Raw genomic sequence first — 15,159 nt, 5'->3', positions numbered from 1 at the left:
GGACTTTAACCTGGTCTTGTAAGACTTCGTATTGTTATTCATAACCAGGGGTTACAGTCTGGTCTTTTAAGTTCAAGCTTGGTTTATTGTGAGACCCCTGCATACAGCTACTAACCCACAAGACATTCTCACCACAGTGTTCCAACTGTTTTGTATAACACCGAATGAAGTAAACAAAATCAAATTAACTGAGGGATAAATTAAAAGGGCAGTCCCAAATGGAATCTGCCTGAGATAAAAAAAACAAACCACAAAGGCATTAAATCAAAATGTGATGAATGGGGCATTAAGGTGCCCCAACCCCTGCAGTGCGCAACAGCACGGAAGGTCTCGAGGGTGCCTCTAGACACCACATGCTCCCTCTCCAGGAACATCTGGCCGCAGAAGAGGGGCAGGCAGTCAGCTCAAACAACCCCCTCGATCGACCGCTGCCTGGACTTGTTTAGCCTCTCGCGCTATTCACCGGCCTCATCACACTCTCGTTCAAATGAAACAAATCTATTAAATTGCACCCTTAGTCTGCAGTTGAAGCATCATTATCTATTATTACAGATTTTGTAGTATTTGACATAAAATGTGGATAATGTAAATATGGATTCAGTGAAGCTCTGAGACCTATTTGATTTATGAGCAGAAAGTTAATTCTTCAAGTTGATAGTGAATTTTTGTAAATGCTAGTAAATTACATGTTAAGTAATCAATGACTTATTTTTATCATTAGCCCTTAAATTATTTTAAAACAAAGAAACGGTCAATTTCTCGACAACGGAGCCGATCTCGATCACGTTCCCCTGCTAGAACACAGACCCCCAAGCGCTCAACCTCCCGTGGCAGGGAGGCCAAGAAACCTGTCCAGAAGGAAGAAGTGCAAAAGAAAGATCCACCTACAACAAAATTTATCCATCAGGTATGTTAAAATGTTTCAGACTCAGTACTATATTGTCTGTCCATGTTCCTATCGATGAGTTAAATTCTCAATTGATTACCCTCAATGGACTTTAACATGTGCTGGACATGAGAATGGAAGGAGAGGCGCAGTCTGATAGTTTTTACCCATATGCCATCACCTTGTTTGTTTGTTTTAAGATTATTACCTATTAATAATTAGTGTAACTGCTAATCAGTGGGATGGTTGGAGGTACAGTAACTTATTAGTAGCAATGTGAAAAGGGAACTTGGTTCTTGAGCATCACAGCAGCTCAAATGGCAGATACCTGTCTGACCGAGTGCAGACTGAGATACTAATGAAGGAGAAGGGCAAAAGAGAAGATCTTTTTGCACAAGCATTGACATGATTTCACTTGTAGATAAATAGAATCCTGACAAAAGAGCCTGATGATGCAGATTTTTGAACTACTGTCAGTGTGATTGACTGCATTGCAGTTGGGTCTGAATAGGATTAGCTGTTTTGTGTATGTTCAAAGTGACCTATTAAAGCAAATACTTTAATTCTGAGCCTTATTGATGCGTTTTGAATGAGCAGCTCCAGGAGAATAGCACCAACAGCAAAACTACCCCCGTGACAGACTTCAAAGAGGAGAAGGAGGAGAACAACACCAAAAAAACATATAGAGTTGTTGAGGTAGGGAAGAACTCCAATGTTACTTCATTTTAATGATGAAAATCATTACTGACTCTTTACTGGGATCCACTAATGACATCTACTTCTCATTCTTAGTTATCTTTTATTGAATTGTTATTTTTTCCCCCCCCCCATTGTTCCTTAATCTTTCCTTTTGTCTTATGAGTTTTTCTATTCACACTCCTTCGCGCTGTTTGCTGCATTTTGTTCTGTCGTTTTCAAATTATACTTTTATTCTCGACAATCTTTCCTTGTTTTGTTTAATTCCTCCATTTCTATATTGCAGTGCTTGGCTATATGTAGAAAACAGCTTTACATTGTACTGCTGGTAGCACTTGGCTGGACAACCTCAAAAGCCCTGATGTAAAACTCTTAATATGAATGTCATGTTTGCAACCCTGGAAACTATTCATTTGTGCTGAGAGAAAGGGATATTTCCGTATTTTCCAATATAATTAGTGAAATAGGAGAATGTATCATAAATCACAGTAGATAAGTTGACCCCAGCAAAAAGATGACCCTAATTTTCATGCCCCAGAATCATGCTTTTGCATATATTCGGCATATAGGTCCCCTATCCCGGCTTTTCAGCCATGACGTGTTGTATTCTACTCAAGTAGTCAGCCTCAACTCGCCCGACAAATGCATGTTGTTTTATTTACTGGTACCTTATAGGTGGGAGTAAGAGGGTCATGCAGGCAGTGTTACAAAGGTGCGTGTGAGTTTAAGAAACACCCACTCTTTGCGTTGGCTGCTGATGACCATATCAAAATGGCAACTACCAACGTCCATGGCAGCAGTTCATTTTTATACTCTGCGTATAAGTTGACACCTGTTTTATAGTGGAACTTTTCACAGGTCAATCCTGGAATTTTCTTAGAGGCCCCGTAGTTGAAAGTTTAAAGCCACTTAAACCTACAGTTTTTAAATTGTGATTGGCCATTTCTTATTTTTGTAGAGCAGTTTGTGTACTGAGGTATGACTCGTTTCCATCCCTCGTAACACTTATGACCCTCCTAAGAGCCAATCACCAGAGAGACAAAGAGGAGAAGGCGGTAGGGTTGCATTGCTGGTTAAAGAGGAAATAGTGAGGAAGAATAGTAACTCTGTGACGATGTGGAATCTGTATGGATAGAGCTGAGAAACACTAAGGGGGGGAAAAAATGTTAGTGGGGTGTATAAAGACCCAAAAACTTTGGGGATGGCACTAAAACAGGTAATTAGAGACGCATGTGATAAAGAAACATCTGTAATTTATGGGTGACTTTGATCTGTATATTGATTGGACAAATCAAATTAGTAATAATACCCTAGAGAAGAAATTCCTAGAGTGTATACAGGGTGGTTTTCTGGACCTCTACGTTGAGGAACCAACTAGAGAGCAGACCATCCTAGACTAGGTATTGTGTAATGAGAAAGGAATAATTGGTAATCCAGTTGAGCGAGAGGCCCCTTGGGAATGAGCGACCATAAGAGCGCATGGGGGAAACTGCAACAATTGTTCTTTGTGGCGCAAAAGTGAAATGGGAAAGGTGGCCAACCCATGGCTTACAGGGGAAATTAGAGATAGTATTAAATCCAAGGAAGAGGCATACAAAAAACCTGAGGATTGGGAGCAGTTTAGAATTCAGCAAAGGAGGACAAAGGGTTTGGTTAAGAAGGGGAGCAGAACTTCCAGTGGCGACTATGAGGAAGTAAGTCGCATACTTGATGGCTCCCGCTCTGGCCGGGCTTTTGGACCTTTTTCCCCGACTTTTTCGTGGCTTTGAGTCTTGATTTGGAAAGTGTGGACATTTAACTACTGGATCCACACACTGGTGCATGGAACGGAAAACCCCAAGAGACCGTTAGGGAAGAAATAGAAAAATGAGCAAGGGCTGGGTAGAAGTGTCAGCCGAAGTTAACATGGCCGGGTTTCGGATCCCTGCTGCGACGGCCCAGCCATCGATGGAGGAGCTGATGCAGGCCCTCCAAGAGGGCTTCGCCAGACAGAAACGAGATTGTCTCGACCCAATAAAGGAGTCGATCGATCGGATGGAACGCAGGCTGGATGCCCAGGATCGGACGATGCAGATGTTGGAGAAAGCGCTGGCGGACCAGGAGGAGCACCAAACTGTGGTCGAGCTGGAGGTGGGGATGCTGAAGGATCAGCAGAAAAGGCTTTTAGAAAAGGTGGAAGAGCTGGAGAACAGCACGCGCCGGCAGAATTTGAGAATTGTCTGTCTCCCTGAGGGGGCTGATGCGGGCGCTTTTGTGGTAAATATGTTCCAGAAGCTTATGGAGGCGGGGGCTTTTCCCCGACCATTGGAGGTGGACAGGGCGATGGCGAGGAAGCCACGGCCTGGGGACTCCCCAAGGGCGATGGTGGTGCGGTTTCACAGATTTCTGGATAAAGAGTGTGTTTTCCAGTGGGCCAAACGTACCAGGAGCTGCAAGTAGGACAATAATATATTGCGTGTCTATCAGGACCTGAGTGTGGAGGTGGCCAGAAGGAGGGCAGGCTTCAGGCAAGTGAAGGAGATCCTGTTTAAGAGGAAAGTGAAATTTGGACTCCTCTACCCGGCGCGCCTCTGGGTCATTCATGAGGACCAGCACCACTACCTGAAGAGGCGATGGACTTTGCCAAGAAGAAGGGTCTGGTGCAGAACTGAGAACTTTTTGGACTTGGGCGGCAGTATCTTTCTGTTTTCTTGAACGACGTATACATGGTTTGATTGTTGCCTTTTTTCTGCAGTTGAAGTTTGGGTGAAGATGTGGGAGTAAAAGATATTCGTTTTTTGTTGGGTTTTTCGGTGTTTTGATGGGGTTGGTTGGTGGGGCTTTTAATGTTTTATTTCCTGTTACTTTAATTTGTACTATTGAGGGGTGTTTTGTGGGGGGGGTCTCTGTCTGTCTTGGGCTGTCTCCTATGGTAATTAGGAGATTGTTCGGTCTCGGTTTGATGAGGGAAGTGGTTTCAATGGGCCGGGGGTTGGGGGGGGGGGGGGAGAGAGGAGAAGGAAGGAAGGGAGTAGGGAACAATAGGTGGGAGACTTTGTGGCGCCAGAGGCGAGGGTCACCAGGCTAGCTGGGTGAGCTAGTCCACGGAGCACAGTGAGGGGTGTATATTGGTTCAATACAGGGCAGGGGTTGCTGGGGTGGGGAGTTATTCTGCTGATGAGGGAGGGACTTGGGTTCGGGGATGGAGAGGAGGTCGGGGGTGGGGGTGGCCTGGAGGCGGGCAGTTGGCGCGGCGCATGGGCGGGGGCTGGCCCAGAAAGGGGGATGGCTGATCGGTGGGGAGGGGGGCGCGATGCCCCCCAACCAGGCTGATCACCTGGAACGTTAGAGGGCTGAATGGGCCTGTCAAGAGGGCCCGTGTGGACTTCCGGGTGCGGCGATGACCAGCTAAGTCGCACGTTTCGGCACCTCCCATTTTAACGGACCTTTTGGGCTCTTATCGGGAGCCCCAACGGCAATTTTCGAAGGCTAAACCCACTGTGAGGCGACATAGAAGGGAGTCCCCCCGGATGTGAATGGATAGAAGAGATAATAGTGGCCAGATTGCGGAGGATCCTCTGGAGCAGCGGCAAAGAAGGAAAGTGAGAAGCAAGATGGTGGCGGAGGGAGGCCAGTTGGTATGGGGCCTGGAACAGCAGGAGTTCCTCCGGCGATGTGTGGAGGAGCTCAAGAAGGAGGTGCTGGCGCCGATGCTGCAGGCGATTGAGGGGTTAAAGGAGGCGCAGAAGACCCAAGAGATGGAGCTCCGTGGAGTGAAGGCAAAAGCTGCCAAAAATGAGGATGAGATACAGGGCTTGGTGGTGAAGACGGAGACGCACGAGGCACTGCATAAGAGGTGTATGGAGAGACTGGAAGCCCTGGAAAATAGCTCGAGGAGGAAGAACTTAAGAATCGTGGGTCTTCCCGAAGGGGCAGAGGGAGCGGACGTTGGGGTGTATGTGAGCACGATGCTCCATACCTTTTTTTTTTTAATTAAATATTGTATTGAAAATTTTTGGTCAACCAACACAGTACATTGTGCATCCTTTACACAATATTATAACAACACAAATAACAATGACCTATTTTATAAACAAAAAATGAATAAATAATAAATAACAAAAATGAAAACTAGCCCTAATTGGCAACTGCCTTGTCACAAGTAACACTCTCCAAAAATATAATTTAACAGTCCAATATATAATTATCTGTAGCAACGACCTATACATACTATACAGTATATATTAACAACCCTGAGAGTCCTTCTGGTTCTTCTCTCCCCCCCCCCCCCCGATCCTGGGCTGCTGCTGCTGCCTTCTTTTTCCCATTCCGTCTATCTTTCTGCGAGGTATTCGACGAACGGTTGCCACCGCCTGGTGAACCCTTGAGCCGACCCCCTTAGGACGAACTTAATCCGCTCTAGCTTTATAAACCCCGCCATGTCATTTATCCAGGTCTCCACCCCGGGGGGCTTGGCTTCTTTCCATATTAGCAATATCCTGCGCCGGGCTACTAGGGACGCAAAGGCCAAAACATCGGCCTCTCTCGCCTCCTGCACTCCCGGCTCTTGTGCAACCCCACATATAGCCAACCCCCAGCTTGGTTCGACCCGGACTCCTACTACTTTTGAAAGCACCTTTGTCACCCCCATCCAAAACCCCTGTAGTGCCGGGTATGACCAAAACATATGGGTATGATTCGCTGGGCTTCTCGAGCACCTCGCACACCTATCCTCCACCCCAAAAAATTTACTGAGCCGTGCTCCAGTCATATGTGCCCTGTGTAATACCTTAAACTGAATCAGGCTTAGCCTGGCACACGAGGACGACGGGTTTACCCTGCTTAGGGCATCTGCCCACAGCCCCTCCTCGATCTCCTCCCCCAGCTCTTCTTCCCATTTCCCTTTTAGTTCATCTACCATAGTCTCCCCTTCGTCCCTCATTTCCCTATATATATCTGACACCTTACCATCCCCCACCCATGTCTTTGAGATCACTCTGTCCTGCACCTCTTGTGTCGGGAGCTGCGGGAATTCCCTCACCTGTTGCCTCGCAAAAGCCCTCAGTTGCATATACCTGAATGCATTCCCTTGGGGCAACCCATATTTCTCGGTCAGCGCTCCCAGACTCGCGAACTTCCCATCCACAAACAGATCTTTCAGTTGCGTTATTCCTGCTCTTTGCCACATTCCATATCCCCCATCCATTCCCCCCGGGGCAAACCTATGGTTGTTTCTTATCGGGGACCCCCCCCAAGGCTCCAGTCTTTCCCCTATGCCGTCTCCACTGTCCCCAAATCTTCAGTGTAGCCACCACCACCGGGCTTGTGGTGTAGTTCCTCGGTGAGAACGGCAATGGGGCTGTCACCATAGCCTGTAGGCTAGTCCCCCTACAGGACGCCCTCTTTAATCTCTTCCACGCCGCTCCCTCCTCCTCTCCCATCCACTTACTCACCATTGAAATATTAGCGGCCCAATAATACTCACTTAGGCTCGGTAGTGCCAGCACCCCCCTATCCCTGCTACGCTGTAAGAATCCCTTCCTCACTCTCGGGGTCTTCCCGGCCCACACAAAACCCATGATGCTCTTTTCAATCCTTTTTAAAAAAGCCTTCGTGATCACCACCGGGAGGCACTGAAACACAAAGAGGAATCTCGGGAGGACCACCATCTTAATCGCCTGCACCCTCCCTGCCATTGACAGGGATACCATATCCCATCTCTTGAAATCCTCCTCCATCTGTTCCACCAACCGCGTTAAATTTAACCTATGCAATGTGCCCCAATTCTTAGCTATCTGGATCCCCAGGTAACGAAAGTCCCTTGTTACCTTCCTCAACGGTAGGTCCTCTATTTCTCTACTCTGCTCCCCTGGATGCACCACAAACAACTCACTTTTCCCCATGTTCAATTTGTACCCTGAAAAATCCCCAAGTATCCGCATTATTTCTGGCATCCCCTCCGCCGGGTCCGCCACGTATAGTAGCAAATCGTCCGCATACAAAGATACCCGGTGCTCTTCTCCTCCCCTAAGTACTCCCCTCCACTTCTTGGAACCCCTCAACGCTATCGCCAGGGGCTCAATCGCCAGTGCAAACAATAATGGGGACAGAGGGCATCCCTGCCTTGTCCCTCTATGGAGCCGAAAATATGCAGATCCCCGTCCATTCGTGACCACGCTCGCCACTGGGGCCCTATACAACAGCTGCACCCATCTAACATACCCCTCTCCAAAACCAAATCTCCTCAACACCTCCCACAAATAATCCCACTCCACTCTATCAAATGCTTTCTCGGCATCCATCGCCACTACTATCTCCGTTTCTCCCTCTGGTGGGGCCATCATCATTACCCCTAACAACCTCCGTATATTCGTGTTCAGCTGTCTCCCCTTCACAAACCCAGTTTGGTCCTCGTGGACCACCCCCGGGACACATTCCTCTATTCTCATTGCCATTACCTTGGCCAGGACCTTGGCATCTACATTTAGGAGGGAAATAGGCCTATAGGACCCGCATTGTAGCGGGTCCTTTTCCTTCTTTAAGAGAAGCGATATCGTTGCTTCAGACATAGTCGGGGGCAGTTGTCCACTTTCCTTTGCCTCATTAAAGGTCCTCGTCAGAACCGGGGCGAGCAAGTCCACATATTTTCTATAGAATTCGACTGGGAATCCATCCGGTCCCGGGGCCTTTCCCGCCTGCATGCTCCTAATTCCTTTCACCACTTCTTCTACCTCGATCTGTGCTCCCAGTCCCACCCTTTCCTGCTCTTCCACCTTGGGAAATTCCAGCCGATCCAAGAAGCCCATCATTCTCTCCCTCCCATCCGGGGGTTGAGCTTCATATAATTTTTTATAAAATGTCTTGAACACTCCATTCACTCTCTCCACTCCCCGCTCCATCTCTCCTTCCTCATCCCTCACTCCCCCTATTTCCCTCGCTGCACCCCTTTTCCTCAATTGGTGTGCCAGCAACCTGCTCGCCTTCTCCCCATATTCGTACTGTACACCCTGTGCCTTCCTCCATTGTGCCTCTGCAGTGCCTGTAGTCAGCAAGTCAAATTCTGCATGTAGCCTTTGCCTTTCCCTGTACAGTCCCTCCTCCGGTGCTTCCGCATATTGTCTGTCCACCCTCAAAAGTTCTTGCAGCAACCGCTCCCGTTCCTTACTCTCCTGCTTCCCTTTATGTGCCCTTATTGATATCAGCTCCCCTCTAACCACCGCCTTCAACGCCTCCCAGACCACTTCCACCTGGACCTCCCCATTATCATTGAGTTCCAAGTACTTTTCAATGCACCCCCTCACCCTTAGACACACCCCCTCATCTGCCATTAGTCCCATGTCCATTCTCCAGGGTGGGCGGCCTCCTGTTTCCTCCCCTATCTCCAAGTCCACCCAGTGTGGAGCGTGATCCGAAATGGCTATAGCCGTATACTCCATTCCCCTCACCTTCGGGATCAATGCCCTACCCAGCACAAAAAAGTCTATTCGCGAGTAGACTTTATGGACATAGGAGAAAAACGAGAACTCCTTACCCCTAGGTCTGCTAAATCTCCACGGGTCTACACCTCCCATCTGCTCCATAAAATCTTTAAGTACCTTGGCTGCTGCCGGCCTCCTTCCAGTCCTGGACTTCGACCTATCCAGCCCTGGTTCCAACACCGTATTAAAATCTCCCCCCCCATTATCAGCTTTCCCATCTCTAGGTCCGGAATGCGTTCTAGCATCCGCCTCATAAAATTGGCATCATCCCAGTTCGGGGCATATACGTTTACCAAAACCACCGTCTCCCCCTGTAGTTTGCCACTCACCATCACGTATCTGCCCCCGTTATCCGCCACTATAGTCTTTGCCTCGAACATTACCCGCTTCCCCACTAATATAGCCACCCCCCTGTTTTTCGCATCTAGCCCCGAATGGAACACCTGCCCCACCCATCCTTTGCGTAGCCTAACCTGGTCTATCAGTTTCAGGTGCGTTTCCTGTAACATAACCACATCTGCCTTAAGTTTCTTAAGGTGTGCGAGTACCCGTGCCCTCTTTATCGGCCCGTTCAGCCCTCTCACGTTCCACGTGATCAGCCGAGTTGGGGGGCTTCCTACCCCCCCCCCCTTGTCGATTAGCCATCACCTTTTTCCAGCTCCTCACCCGGTTCCCACGCAGCTGTATCTCCCCCAGGCGGTGCCCCCCCGCCCATCCTCTCCCATACCAGCTCCCCCCTCTGCCCAGCAGCAGCAACCCAGTAATTCCCCCCCCCCCCCCCCCCCCCCCCGCTAGATCCCCCGCTAGCGTAATTACTCCCCCAATGTTGCTCCCAGAAGTCAGCAAACTCTGGCTGACCTCGGCTTCCCCCCGTGACCTCGGCTCGCACCGTGCGACGCCCCCTCCTTCCTGCTTCTCTATTCCCGCCATGATTATCAAAGCGCGGGAACCAAGCCCGCGCTTCTCCCTTGGCCCCGCCCCCAATGGCCAACGCCCCATCTCCTCCACCTCCCCTCCTCCCCCCATCACCACCTGTGGGAGAGAGAAAAGTTACCACATCGCAGGATTAGTACATAAAACCCCTCTTTGCCCCCCACATTCGCCCCACCATTTTGTTCGAACGTTCTTTTTAATAACCCGCTCATTCCAGTTTTTCTTCCACAATAAAAGTCCACGCTTCATCCGCCGTCTCAAAGTAGTGGTGCCTCCCTCGATATGTGACCCACAGTCTTGCCGGTTGCAGCATTCCAAATTTTATCTTTTTATGAAGCACCGCCTTGGCCCGATTAAAGCTCGCCCTCCTTCTCGCCACCTCCGCACTCCAGTCTTGATAAACGCGGATCACCGCGTTCTCCCATTTACTGCTCCAAGTTTTCTTCGCCCATCTAAGGACCATTTCTCTATCCTTAAAACGGAGGAATCTCACCACTATGGCTCTGGGAATTTCTCCTGCTCTCGGTCCTCGCGCCATCACTCGGTATGCTACCTCCACCTCCAACGGACCCGCCGGGGCCTCCGCTCCCATTAACGAGTGCAGCATCGTGCTCACATATGCCCCGACGTCCGCTCCCTCCACACCTTCAGGAAGACCAAGAATCCTCAGGTTGTTCCTCCTTGCGTTGTTTTCCAGTGCCTCCAACCTTTCCACACATCGTTTCTGATGTGCCTCCTGCGTCTCCGTCTTCACCACCAGGCCCTGTATATCGTCCTCATTCTCGGCTGCCTTTGCCTTCACGACCCGAAGCTCCCGCTCCTGGGTCTTTTGTTCCTCCTTTAGCCCTTCGATCGCCTGTAGTATCGGGGCCAACAGCTCGTTCTTCATTTCCTTTTTGATCTCTTCCACACAGCATTTCAAGAACTCTTGTTGTTCAGGGCCCCATGTTAAACTGCCACCTTCCGACGCCATCTTGGTTTTTGCTTGCCTTCCTTGCCGCTGTTCTAAAGGATCCACTGCAATCTGGCCACTCTCTCCTTTTTCCATCCGTATCCAGGGGGGATTCCCTTCTGGTTTACCGCACAGTGTTTTTAGCCGTCAAAATTGCCGTTGGGGCTCCTATCAAGAGCCCAAAAGTCCGTTTCACAGGGAGCTGCCGAAACGTGCGACTCAGCTGGTCATCGCCGCACCCGAAAGTCACCGATGCTCCATACCTTAATGGGAGCTGAGGCTCCGACGGGCCCCCTGGAAGTGGAGGGAGCGTACCAAGTCCTCGTGAGAAGACCAAAGGCAGGAGAAATACCTCGAGCAATAGTGGTGAGGTTCCACCGTTACAAGGACAGGGAGATGGGCGAAAAAGACACGGAGCAGCAGGTGGGAGAACGCGGTGATCCGCGTGCACCAGGATTGGAGTGCGGAGGTGGCGAGAAGGAGGGCGAGTGTCAATCAGGCCAAGGCAGAGGAGGCGTGGACATTTATTGAAGAGGAGAAGTTGGACTAGATTTGAGAAAGTGTTTGAAATGAAGTAGCGAGGTGGTGGCAAGGGACTGTGAATCAGATGGGGGAAAACTTTATTTCCCCTCGAAGGGGGGGACACGAAGAAATGTGGCCGCTGGTGGGGAAGGGGAGGGGGAAGGAGAGAGGGAGCTGCGCCATCAGGGGCAGGGCCGAGAGGGAAACGCGGGCTTTGTTCCCGCGCTATGGAAATTGTGGCTGGAAAAGGGGACGCAGGAAGGAGGGGGCCTCACACAATGGGAGGCTAAGGATAAACGGGGGAAGCCGAGGTCAGCCAGAGTTTGCTGACTTCCGGAAGCAATGTGGGGGGAGCAACTAAGCTAGAGGGGGATCTGTGGGGGGGTTAACTGGGTTGCTGCTGCTAAGGGGAAGGGGGAGCTGTTACGGGATGGGATGGACGGGAGGGCACCGTCCGGGGGATAAGCGGGTGCGTGGGAACCGGGTGAGGAGCTGGTCTAAAAAAGGGGATGGCTAGTCGACGAGGCGGGGGGGGGGGGGGTAGGTAAAGAGCCCCCCAACCCGGTTGATCACGTGGAACGTGAGAGGGTTGAATGGGCTGATTAAGAGGGCAAGGGTATTTGCGCACCTAAAGAAGCTAAAGGCAGACGTGGTCATGCTTCAGGAGACGCACCTGAAACTGGCGGATCAGGTCAGATTAAGAAAAGGATGGGTGGGACAGGTATTCCACTCGGGCTTGGATGCGAAAAATAGAGGGGTGGCAATACTGGTGGGGAAACAGGTATTGTTTGAGGCGAAGACCACAGTGGTGGACAGTGGGGGTAGATACGTGATGGTGAGTGGCAGATTGCAAGGTGAGGCGGTGGTGCTGGTGAACGTATATGCCCCGAACTGGGATGATGCGAACTTTATGAAGCGTATGTTGGGGCGCATCCCGGACCTAGAGATGGGAAAGTTGGTAATGGGGGGGGGGGTCTTCAACACTGTGCTGGACCCAGGGCTGGACCGGTCCAGATCTAGGACCGGGAGGATGCCGGCAGCAGCCAAGGTGCTTAAGGGCTTTATGGAGCAGATGGGAGGAGTGGATCCCTGGAGATTTACTCGACCAAGGAGTAAAGAGTTTTCCTTCTTCTCCCATGTCCACAAAGTGTACTCCCGGATAGATTTCTTTGTCCTGGGAAGGGCGCTGATCCCGAAGGTGGCAGGAACGGAGTATTCGGCTATAGCCATTTCAGATCATGCCCCAGATTGGGTAGATCTGGAAGTAGGAGAGGAAAAGGAGCAGCGCCCACTCTGGAGATTAGATATGGGACTGTTGGCGGATGAGGGGAGAGGAAAAGGAGCAGCGGCCACTCTGGAGATTAGATATGGGACTGTTGGCGGACGAGGGGGTATGTGCAAGGGTGAGGGGATGTATTGAAAGGTACCTAGAGATCAATGATGACGGAGAGGTCCAGGTGGGAGTGGTCTGGGAGGCGCTGAAGGCGGTGGTTAGAGGGGAGCTGATCTCCATAAGGGCCCATAAGGGGAAACAAGAGGGTAAAGAAAGGGAGAGATTGTTGGGGGAGATTTTGAGGGTGGATAGGCAATATGCGGAGGCTCCAGATGAAGGGCTATACAGGGAAAGATGGAAATTGCACACGGACTTTGACTTGTTGACCACGGGTAAGGCGGAGGCACAATGGAGGAAGGCACAGGGAGTGCAGTATGAATATGGAGAGAAGGCGAGCCGGCTGCTGGCCCAACAACTTAGAAGAGGGGGGCGGCGAGAGAGATCGGAGGGGTTAGAGACGAGGAGGGAAAGATGGAACGGGGAGCGGAGAGGGTGAACGGGGTGTTTAAGGTATCTTACGAGAGGCTATATAAGGCTCAACCCCCGGAAGGGAAGGAGGGAATGATGCCTGGTGACCCTCGCCTCTGGCGCCACAAAGCCTCCCACCTATTGTTCCCGAAGGTTGAGGAACAGGAGATGACAGGACTGGGAGGAGGTGGTAAAAGGAATTGGGAACATGCAGGCAGGGAAGGCCCCGGGACCGGATGGGTTCCCGGTGGAGTTCTATAGGAAATACGTGGACCTGCTGGCCCCACTTCTGATGAGAATCTTTAATGAGGCTAGGGAAAGGGGGACACTACCCCCGACGATGTCGGAGGCGACGATATCGCTGATCCTGAAAAGAGACAAAGACCCGCTGCAGTGCGGGTCTTACAGGCCTATTTCCCTCTTGAACGTAGATGCCAAGCTCTTGGCCAGGGTGATGGCGACGAGGATAGAGGACTGTGTCCCTGGGGTGGTGCATGATGATCAAACGGGGTTTGTTAAAGGGAGGCAATTGAATGCTAATATACGGAGGCTGTTGGGGGTGATGATGATGCCCCCACCGGAGGGGGATGCGGAGATAGTGGTGGCGATGGATGCAGAGAAAGCATTTGATAGAGTGGAGTGGGACTACCTGTGGGAAGTACTGAGGAGATTTGGATTTGGAGAGGGGTTCATTAGATGGGTTCAGCTCCTGTACAGGGCCCCGGTGGCAAGTGTGATTACAAATAGGCAACGATCTGACCACTTCCGCCTATATAGGGGTACAAGACAGGGATGTCCCCTGTCCCCGTTACTGTTTGCGTTGGCAATTGAGCCACTGGCCATAGCGCTGAGGGGCTCTAGGAAGTGGAGGAGGGTACTTAGAGGAGGAGAAGAGCATCCTGTGTCATTATACGCGGATGATTTGTTGTTGTATGTCGCGGACCCAGTGGAGGGGATGCCTGAGATAATGCAGACACTCGGGGAGTTTGGAGAATTTTCAGGATATAAATTGAATATGGGGAAGAGTGAACTGTTTGTGATGCACCCCGGGGAACAGGGCAGGGGAATAGACGATTTACTGTTGAGGAGGGTAAGAAGAGATTTCCGGTATTTGGGGATCCAGGTGGTCAGGAACTGGGGAACCTTGCATAAGCTTAACTTGGCACGACTGGTAGAACAGATGGACATGGCGCCCCTGTCATTGGCGGGCAGGGTGCAGGCAGTTAAAATGGTGGTCCTTCCGAGGTTTCTTTTTGTGTTCCAGTGCCTCCCTGTACTGATTACAAAGGCCTTTTTTAAGAAGGTGGACAAGAGTATTATGAGCTTTGTGTGGGCTGGAAAGACCCCAAGAGTAAAGAGGGGGTTCCTGCAGCGCAGTAGGGACAGAGACTCGGCAGTGCCAGTCCCCCTAAGTGATTATTATTGGCCCACCAACGTGTCAATGATATGTAAGTGGCTGAGGGAAGGGGAAGGAGCGGCGTAGAAAAGACTGGAGATGGCGTCCTGTAGGGGAACTAGCTTAAAAGCACTGGCGCCAGCGCCGTTACCGTTCTCCCTGAAAAAGTACACCACAAACCCAGTGGTGGTGGCAACTCTGAAAATTTGGGGGCGGTGGAGACGACATAAGGGAGTGACGGGTGCCTCAGTGTGGTCCCCGATTAAGGAACAACCATAGGTTCGTCCCGGGAAGGATAGATGGGGGATTTAAATCTTGGCAACGAGCAGGAATTGCGAAATTGCAGGACTTGTTCTTAGACGGGACGTTCGTGAGTCTGGGAGCACTGACAGAAAAATATGGGTTGCCACCTGGGAATGTATTTCGCTATATGCAAGTGAGGGCATTTGTGAGGCAACAGGTGTAGGAATTTCCGCAGCTCCCGGCGCAAGAGATCCAGGACAGAGTGATTTCGGG

The 15,159-nt window shown here is 50.7% G+C and overlaps 1 protein-coding gene across 3 annotated transcripts in view; it reads left to right on the top strand.

The window, feature by feature from the left end:
- lbr (lamin B receptor) overlaps positions 1-15,159 on the top strand; it is a 147,833-nt gene that overhangs the window by 54,678 nt on the left and 77,996 nt on the right. For all 3 annotated transcript variants that reach the window (XM_072500296.1, XM_072500294.1, XM_072500295.1), the window contains exons 3-4: positions 722-907; positions 1,484-1,582. In XM_072500296.1, the coding sequence (XP_072356397.1) occupies positions 722-907; positions 1,484-1,582 (285 nt within the window). The remainder of the gene's footprint in view (positions 1-721; positions 908-1,483; positions 1,583-15,159) is intronic.

This window comes from Scyliorhinus torazame, chromosome 4 (assembly GCF_047496885.1).
Source record: "Scyliorhinus torazame isolate Kashiwa2021f chromosome 4, sScyTor2.1, whole genome shotgun sequence".
Lineage (NCBI taxonomy): Eukaryota > Metazoa > Chordata > Chondrichthyes > Carcharhiniformes > Scyliorhinidae > Scyliorhinus > Scyliorhinus torazame.
This window is presented reverse-complemented; position numbering and strand designations above follow the sequence as displayed.